The following is a 10009-nucleotide window of genomic DNA, read 5'->3' as shown; positions in this document are numbered from 1 at the left end:
AGAAATGGGTATTGAAACAAAATAAACCAAATATAACTGCTCCTAATTTTTTGAAACGTCGACTGTTGACTGTTGACTTATTTCTTTCTTTCTATATTAGTTTCTCTTTGGAAATTCAACTTTTATGATTTTTCATATATTCGTTTGTCACCTTCGTACAAAAAAGGTAGGAAAATCTATTTGTTTATGTGTGGGAGAGAGCATCAGTTTGTTTAGAAATTAATTACCTTGGGACTATGGGATCAAATCTTCTCCTCCATTTTGTATTGTGACTATGATCGATTGATATATGTTAAGTTTATGACAGCAAAGTTAATGAGTGTTAAGTTTATTAACACATGTCAATCAATAAAAGAAATCATATATAGTCTACACACAAAATGAGTTTAGAAGATTAGTTAATTCTCTAATTACCATCCATTTTTTTAAGGGTAATGTTAAGAAGATTAAATTTAGAGACTAATTTTTGGAATTGATTTAATATTTAAGCATTGATAAACATGTTCATTCATATTGGTGACACATCATTTAATTTATAAATTTAATATCTCTAGCATTACCTTTTTTTTTAATCCAAGATTACTATCCATTTGTTGTGGAGATTGAGGTGATCCTACTACGTGATGCACGCATTAATATTCCATAACACGTGAATGTCAATATACATGCACTTATTAGTTATTACAAGCTTTATTCTAACTTAAAGTAATCTGAACAGCATGGCGATGAGTTCGAGCTCGAGTACATACGGAGCGAGCACTTCATTCAATTTATCCATGATATTTTGTGGGATAATGCTATTCACTTATTTTAATCTGTCACATATTCTTGTTAATGATATTCTTCAATTTATTTAATTCGATGGTCTAAAACTAAAACAGTGTGTGAAAAATAAAAATGAATGGGTGAAGGGCACTAATCTATTTTGTAATGCTAAATCATTTTTAAATCCATTTTATTTCAATTTGAACTTTGTTCTTTGCCCCTTGAGAAAAAAAAATATAAACACACAGACAGGGTGAAGGTTGACTGAAGATGGCAAAAAATTAATTGAAACACTGTATGAGAAATGCTAAGAGGATTTTTAAGGGAGAACTCTCTATAGATTCTCTGTCATCTCATAGTTAAATGTGAAATTTCGTGTTAACATCATAAAGTTGTGCCAAAAACATGTAATGACAGAGAACCTTACTTGTGAGACAGTCATATTAGCATTTCTTATAATGTATTGTAATTTGTACCATATATTCAAATTTATAAGGTCAACCATTTTTTTTTTTAAGTGACCACCATATTTCTTATCTTTATAATATTTTAGCGGCAGACAGTGTTGGGAACTTGGAAAGCTAGAATATTGGCTTTCCCTTTATTTTCAAACCCTAATATAGTTGGATTCGGTGGCCTGCAAATGATCTAAATCGTGGACCAACTCCGTGTTTTATTATGAAGAAATATTGCCCATATATTAACTATTAAGTTGAATATTTATACGATAGTGTCGACATCAACTTGGTGAAGTTTTCTATGTCAACAATTGGGACTTTAGTGGATTAAATGGTGCTCATTCTTCTAATTCCTCAATTAATAAGACTTTAATATTTAATTCTTCGTTCATATTTGACTTTGTGCATATTTGCATGCGATGTACGCCATTGAACTAGTTGGATAATTAATATTCAAATCAACATAGTAGATTGTTATCGTTTGATAACGATTTTCTGTTGTTGTTAAACTAATTATAAAAGTGAGTAAGAGAGAGAAGGATGCACAGAGAGAGATGGAGAAGGGCTCAGGTGTTTGTAAAAATTGTGTTTCGCTCCCTGGTATTATGCCTTTATTTATACCAATCATAATGAGTTTTTTTGCCTTACAAGTAATACAAAGCTCATACGGATTTGATCTCCAAATCCTATTAAGATACTTACTTTTACACAATCACATTCATAACCTAAGAAGTAGTTGCTTCAAATCTTCATGATTAGGAGATGATGGTTTGTTGTCCTTAGATCTCAGCAAACACAGTGATTGTAATCATGAGTCTGCCAATAGGGGTGCATAAAAGAAAGATAGTTTCACTAAAACCTGGCTACACCCAGTGAGACAAACTCGTAGTATAAGAAGAAAAAGGTGAGTTAATGCAATCTTATAATGTGCCAATTGTGGATGCAAATTTTCTCTTCTTCGATTTTGGATGATTTTGCACCTACAAAACAACTAGCACCTTAGGTTAAGGCCAAAAGCCTCACGCGCCCACGATGAATGGGGGGGGCTTTGGCCGAAGAACCTCCGATGCCAAAGTTAGAAATTTAGAGAGAAATAGTGTTTAGAGTGTTTTGGAATTTTTGCAAGAGGTTTGGAATGAGTGTTTGGTAGAAATGGGTGACTATTTATAGGACCAAATTGGTCCACATTTTCAAGAAAAGGGCCGGCCCCTTTGTGTGCTTTTGGGTGAATTTTTGGTTTTATTAGCCACTTTATTGGCTAATAAAATACAATAGAAATAAATGGGAAGTTACTAAATTGAATGGTTATCATTATTTGGCTAATGAAGTGGAGGAAATATGAAAAGATAAGGAAAAAGAGAGGGAATGTGGCCGGCTCCTAGATGGGAGTTTTGGGTTTTATTTTTGGTTTAATTAGCCAATTAATTGGCTAATTAAATATGAAAGGAGATATTTTATTATTTATGGTATTGATTGGCTAATTTAAAAGGGAAAGAAAGGTGGAAAAGGTAGAAAAAAGGTGATGGAATAGATTTTGAATGGGGTAGCCGGCCCTATGCCATTTTTTAGGTTTGAGTGGATGTTTCAAATTGGTAATTAAGGGATGATTTTAGGAGATATGGGAAGAATATATTATTTAGATAATTAATTAACTAAATAATATATTAGGGAAATTAAATTTTGGAAATAATTACCTAAAATAAGATAATTTGGAATTGGTTACCTCTTCTGGAGCATTTTTGAATTGGTTGAGGATGATTACCCACTATTTGCGCGTAGGAATCCCGGTATGCCTCAAGGGTATTTTTGTCCTCTTTCGTTCAAAAGTCCACGTGTCGCCTAGTGAATATTTTTGGTTCCACAAATGCCCCCACACCTGTTGAGCTGTTTGCAGAAAAGGGCAATAGGTGTAGAGATTTTCTTGCTTTAGGAAATTCTGAACTGTTTCCTATTTTGTTGTTGATTCTCTCTTTCAATAGGAAATTAAATCCTTCTAGGAAAAGGAAATAAATTTCCCCAAAGCTTATTTAAGTCCACCTTAAGTGGATTGTTAAATCAACTTTTTTAGAGAGAAACTTATTCATCCTTACAAGAGAAAAAGAGAGCTTAGAGGATATTTGTTCCCCCTCCTCTAACAATCTTCTACGTCTTGTCCGTGTAAAGGATCGCTCTTCGTTGCTTCCAGGTAAGAAGAAATTGATTTTCTTGTCTTCTTGATTTTTTATTTTGGTTTTTCTTGCTGGGCTATGGTGAATGGATGATTAGCCAAGCTGTGGGGCTTGGCAATTTGGCTGGTTCCTGCGGCTGCGGCTTTCAACTCTATTTTTTCTTTTTTTTTTTTTTTGCCGAGAGCTGTTTTGTTTTGTTTTTTTTTTTTTTTTTTTAAACAACTCTCTAACAAATCTTCCTTGTACTTTTGTAGAATTTTCAAGCATGTCTTCCTCGAGCCGTAAGAATGATGATGGTGTGCCCCCGCTGTACCGTCAAGGCGGGTCTTTGAGCAAGATTGGCTACTTCAAAGCTGCTCACATCAAGATTAGCTCCGACAATTTGTTTAGAGATTTTCTTGAAACGTATTGGCATGCCATTCCGTCGGGAGTGCGTGTGAGACGAGTTAAAGATGGTAGCAGCCGAGAACCATGCAGTGGAACTCGGAGAACTATCAAGTTCCATCCTTACTATTTTGTGTTAGGGTTTACTTTCCGTATGCCGCGTTTCTTCCAAGAAGTGCTTTGCTCTATGAAATGTGCGCCTGCCCAATGTTCCCCGAATGCGATCCGAGTGATGGTGGGGTTCCACAATTTGAACAAATTCTTTGACTTGGGACTAACCACCAACGAATTTTGGTATTTCTTTGACATAGGTTGTATTGATGGAGTTGGACAACTGCGAATCCGTCATAAGCTTTTTGATAATTCGAGTAAAGGAGATCATGATTGGGCCAAAGAGACTTTGGAGATAAGTGGAGAATGGGAATCTGATTCTTCTCCCGAGCTGCGTGTATCAACGGTCTTCATATCTGGTAAGCAGACTGCTTAGTCTTTTCGGCTGCTTTGCTTTAGTGCCAAATCATTCTTCAATTTTCTGATTGTCTTCTGTTTTTTTTTTTGTAGATTCGGAATTTGGCTCAACTCCTAGGGTTTCTCCAGATATGAAAAAGTGCATGTCGCTCTGGGTATTCCTTCCGAGTATCGTGAGTGGCGTTGGCTGCTTAGTCCTCTTCGTAGGGAAAGAGGTGGACTACCCCCAGAAGAAGAAATAAAACGGATTAAGGCAGACGCGATGGCTCGTCCTATCACTGTGGTGGAGCCTACTACCAATGAAGGTGGGAAAAAGAAACATTCCCTGCCTGCTCAAGAGATGCCTGCTGAGAAGAAAACGAAGACTGCTCGTGGGGATTCTCCGGCTGCTCCCAAGATTGTGATTGACCTGACTTCTTCTAAGGGCGAGAAAGAACGAACTGCTACATTTGTGCCGGTAACGCCTATTGCTTCGAAGGCTGCTAGCTCGATTGCTGAAAAAATTGCTCAGCGTAAAAGTTCTTCCGTGCCTTTGGTACCGAAGTTTGTGCCAAAACGTCCGTCCGGGACTAAACCTGACTTACCCTTGAAGAGACTTGCTACTATGAAGAGTGATAAGGTGCCCCTGTCTGCTGAAGTGGCACCGAATACTGCTTCTTCCGCTGCTGCAACCATCTCGTCTGCTGATAAGAATGAAGCTGCTCGCTCAGGCAGGCTTGAAGAATCCGCCAAGGCCGTTTCTAGGGAGGCTGCTAAGATTTGTGCTATTTTGAAACCAGATCTTCTTGAAGACATGGATGTATGCGCCCAGTTTGTTGATGGCGTCAAAGAGATTGTTGGTCTGAGTCTTTTTGCAAAGCATACACCCGAGTATAGGAAGACTGCTTTGCTAGCCATGATGCAGAAAACAACAATTCTGGCAGCCGAGTCTATGTTCCTTGACCAAGAGGACACCAAAGCTGCTAAAGAGATGGCAAAAACTATGGCTGCCGAAGCTTATTCTTCGGTCGAAAAAATAAAAAAATTGGAATCTGAGCTTGCTGCTTTGAAGGAATCTCATACTTCTGACCCCACTTCTCTGCAGCTTGAGGCCGCTCACCAGGAGATCATGGATTTGAAGACTAGGTTTGATGCGGTCCAAACAAAGAATGAAAGTGCAGAGAAGGAAATCGGGCGTTACATACCTCAGATTCGAGATCTTGAACGCTCCATATCTGAACTTCGCTCCGCTGCTTATGCAAAGGATGAAGAATTGATTGCTACTTACAACCAAGCGATCCATTTCAAAGAGGTTGTTGACAGGCTTGAGCCTCAAGTGTCGGAACTTCAAGGTGTTTTGAAGACCAACGACAATTTGAAGAAGGAAATTGAGGAGTTGCAGCGGGTTCGTGCTTGCCTGCTTGAGGAGAATGAGCAGTTGAAGAGTGAGAAAGATGGTTTCGAGGCTTCGCTTATTTAGAACCAATCCGATTTCTACAAGCTGGGCTATGTAGATCATCTCTATGGGCGGCCGTCTGACTTTGAGTTTTCCGGTAAAGACTTCGAGACCTTCTCTATTTCCCCAGAAGACTTGCTCGATTTTACCTTTGAGTCTTCTATCGGTGAAATAGCTGGAGGAGTTGATACCCAGGCTGGAGCAGTCGAGGGTAAAGGTTCGGAGGATGCCGCTGCTGAGAACACCAAGGCTGCTGAAGGTGTAACGACCGAGCAGTTGGGAGATGTCCAAACTACTGAAGAGTAGTCTTCTAGGTAGCTTTTAGGGTTTCCTTTTCTTTCCTTTGTTGCTTTTGCTTGAACTCCTTCGGTATTTGCTTGTTGTTTATCAATTTTGCTATAAAATTTAATAAACTCGCTTCTTTTGCTTTTTCCATTTTTTTTAATCTTTATTTATTTATTTATTTTTACCCTAACCTTTAGACCTTATAAGCCAGTGGCAGGCGTGCTACTTTTCTATAAGCAGACAAACCCACATAGCCTATGCAGCCGTAGGTGTTGATGTAGAACTTTTTGCAAAGTTATTAACCATAGGGTTGGCAGCCGGATGTCTTACTTACAGAAGCAGACGAATCCGCGTAACCACTTTGGCTATTCAACCTTGGATCTTTCCAATTCCGTAGGCGGTGTAGCAAGTATCACAACACTTTAGGACTTGGTGTAGGTTATTCTGCGTTTGACAGAGGTGAAGCTTATCCACTACGTAGCATGTCGGCAGTGGATAAAATCTTTGTGTGTGCACGCTAACTTGTTTAACATTTCACAATAATGTACGGTTGCATAAGTCTAGCGTGGTTCTACTGCTCGAAGGGCAAGCCGTAGGCAGTCTTCTGGAAATCCGTAGGCTACCTTAGTGCACTCGGTAGCAGCTTTAGGTTTCCAGGGCAGCCGCCCATTGGGTTTGCTGCATAATGTGCCCCCTCCGTCTCTAGGGCCCGGTTCCCTGCGGATTAAGCTAATAGACCCATAATCCTTCAACTAGCTAAGCCTTGAAATAGACTATTGTGGCTACTTCTAGGAATCCCGGCGCAAGCCATCATGCACCTAGTTATTCTAGGGCAGCCAAGCTCATCCACGTCTGGATATTCGGAGTGTTGAGTTTATCCTCCCTCCTTGGAGAGCACAGTTGGTCCCTTGGGGGGTGTAATCTTCTTTTGAAGTGCAGAAAGAAATAAGTTGTTGTAGACATATATTAAAGCCGAATTACAAATTGCTTTTGAATTCTTTATTGAAAAATAAAATGAGCAAATAACTTGGTTGCAAAAACTGCATGATGATTGGATAGTCTTCGGTTTACGAGGTGGTGCCCGTTGAGATGCTCGAGTCTTGATATAGTGTGAAGTCACACATGGTATTTCCTCAAATTGTAGGCGTTCCATTGCTTCTCGATCTCTTTATCATTCATGGTGGCAAGAGTATAACTGCCTTTGCCGCCGACTCTGTTGATCTTGTAAGGACCTTCCCAGATGGGGTCCATTTTTTTCGAGCCTTCTCTGCGGGCAGTGATGAAAGCTTTTCTTAGGACTAGGTCTCCGGGTTGGAACTGCCGGATCTTGGCCCTTTTGTTGTAGCTGGAAATGAGCTGCTGCTGGTAGGCTGCGATGCGGGTGATGGTTTGTTCGCGCCTTTCTTCTGCCAGATCTAAATCTGTGGCCATTTCTTTACTGTTCTGCTCAACGTTTGGCAATAGAGTGTTGATGCTTGGCACGATGATGTTGGGAGGTATGATTGCTTCCGAACCAAACGCCAAAGAGAAAGGGGTTTCACCGGTTGCTCGTCTTTTGGTGGTGCGATATGCCCATAAACATCCTGGAAGCTCATCTGGCCGTTTTCCCTTTTTATCGGTGAGGGATTTCTTGAGGCAGTCGATGATCGTCTTGTTGGATGCTTCGGCTTGCCCATTGCCTTGAGGATATCTTGGTGTGGACATGTGTTGTTTGATGCCGTATTTTTGGAAGAACTTTGCCAAATCTTTTCCCACAAATTGAGGACCGTTGTCAGTGACGATGGATTGAGGGATGCCAAATCGGCAAATGATGTTCCTCCATATAAAGCGCTATATGTCCATCTGAGTCGTGGTTGTCATGGGTTCTGCTTCTACCCATTTGGTGAAATAGTCGGTTGCCACGATCATCATGCATCTGCCCCCCGAAGCAGGCGGCATAGGCCCTACCAGGTCGATTGCCCATTGCATGAATGGCCAAGGACTCGTTTGCGGTGTAGCTCACTGGCGGGTAGTGCTGGTACTGGTTTGTAGCGTTGGCAACGGTCGCACTTTTGTACTAACTCTTTAGCATCTTGGTGCATGGTAGGCCAGTAATAGCATGCGTTAAGAGCCTTTTGGGCTAAGGATCGACCTCCAGAGTGATTCCCACAAACGCCTTCGTGGATTGAGCTTAGAACCTTCAAGTCATCGGGAGGTGCCAGGCAGCGGAGATGTGGTCCGGTGTAGGATCTTCGGACGAGAATGCCATTCCACATATAGTAGCGTGCCGACTTAATTTGGAGCTTCCTTGACTCCAATCTTTCTGTGGGTAATGTGCCGTTGACCAAGTAGTCTATAATTGGACTTTGCCAAGTGGGAGTTACACTAACCTGTGACACTTCGGCTATCGACTTCATCTCTATGCTTGGCTTGTCTAGATATTCCACCGGAATGGAGCGTTTGAATTGGTGGTCAAGGGCGGAGCCTAAACCAGCTAGTGCATCTGCATGTGCATTGTCTGCCCGTGAGACTTGAGTGAGAGTGTAAGTCTGAAATGCTTCAAGCTGCTGGCGTACTTTCTCTAGGTATTATGCCATCCTTGGGTGTTTTGCCGTGTATTCCCCAGTAGCCTGGCTGGTGATTAGTTGGGAATCAGAATGAATTGCGAGTTTCTTCACCGCCAAGTCTTTTGCCATTCGGAAGCCCGCTAGTAGAGCCTCGTACTCTGCTTCGTTATTGGATGCTTTGAAACCTAGAGTGATCGCCTGCTCGAGCATTGAGCCATCTGGAGTAACAAGAACTACACCTGCTCCCGAGCCTTTATAGTTGGATGCACCGTCGACATGCAAGTTCCAGAAATCTTTATTGGATGGAGTAAGTGTGGCTAAGGTACTCTCTGCTGCTTCTGGGGCGTCGTTGGGCCGCACTGTTGCGTTGCCTAGGCTAGGTGTGAATTCTGCCACGAAATCTGCTAAGGCTTGGGCCTTTATCGCTGTGCGAGGTTGGAAAACTAAACCATATTGGCCAAGTTCCAATGCCCATTTCATCACTCGTTGAGAAGCGTCCGGACCATGTAATATTGATCGTAAGGGATATTGAGTCATAACAATGACTGTATGAGCTTGAAAGTAGGGTCTGAGCTTCCGAGCCGCAACAACTAACGCCAAAATTAATTTTTCAATCTTCGGATATCTTGTTTCCGCATCGAGAAGAGCTTTAGAAGTGTAGAATACCGGCAGTTGGGCCCCCAGCTCTTCTCGTATGAGAGCAGAGCTCACTGCTACCTCGAAAACTGCCAAATAAATATATAAATCCTCCGCTGCTTCCGGCTTGGATAGTAAGGGAGGTGATGTGAGATAACTCTTCAAGTCTTGGAAAGCTTTTTCGCATTCTTCATCCCATTTGTTTCTTTGTGCCCTCCTAATAGCTTTGAAAAAGGGTTTGCATCGATCGGTGGATCGTGAGAGGAAGCGATTGAGGGCGGCGGCTGCTCGTCCGGTCAAGCTTTGGATCTCCTTCAAGGTAGTTGGAGATTTCATCTCTATGATTGCTTGGATTTGCTTGGGATGTGCTTCAATTCCTCGTTGGGTTACTAAGTACCCTAGGAATCGACCTGAAGATACTCCAAACGTGCACTTGGTGGGGTTGAGCTTCATCTTGTACCTTCTAAGGATATTGAAAGCTTCTGCTAAATTACGAATGTGATCTGATCGCTGCTTGCCCTTTACCATGATATCGTCGACATAGACCTCCATGGTTACCCCAATTTGCTTTTTGAACATCATATTTACTAGCCTTTGGTAAGTGGCTCCCGCGTTCTTGAGGCCAAAAGGCATGACCTTGTAGCAGTAAGTGCCTCGCTCTATCACAAACGCAGTTTTCTCCTTGTCGGGCTCATGCATGGCTATTTGGTTGTAGCCGGAGTATGCGTCTAAGAAACTAAGTAACTGGTTTCCAGAAGTTGAATCTACTAATAGATCAATCCGGGGGACAGGATAATGGTCTTTTGGGCATGCTTTGTTGAGGTCAGTGTAGTCTACGCAAACCCTCCATTTGCCCTTCTCTTT

At 41.5% G+C, this 10009-nt stretch overlaps 1 protein-coding gene across 1 annotated transcript; it reads left to right on the top strand.

Annotated features, from left to right (window-relative positions):
* The first annotated feature begins 4505 nt into the window (after nt 1–4505).
* On the top strand, nt 4506–5984 carry LOC139193449 (autophagy-related protein 23-like). The gene is made up of 2 exons (XM_070816474.1): nt 4506–5679; nt 5737–5984. The coding sequence occupies exons 1-2, from the start codon at nt 4506–4508 to the stop codon at nt 5982–5984; spliced, it is 1422 nt and encodes a 473-aa protein (XP_070672575.1).
* The last annotated feature ends 4025 nt before the right edge of the window (nt 5985–10009 follow it).

Source organism: Malus domestica, chromosome 17 (genome assembly GCF_042453785.1).
Source record: "Malus domestica chromosome 17, GDT2T_hap1".
Classification (NCBI taxonomy): domain Eukaryota; kingdom Viridiplantae; phylum Streptophyta; class Magnoliopsida; order Rosales; family Rosaceae; genus Malus; species Malus domestica.
The sequence above is the reverse complement of the archived record's forward strand: the minus strand, read 5'-3'. Positions and strand labels throughout refer to the sequence as shown.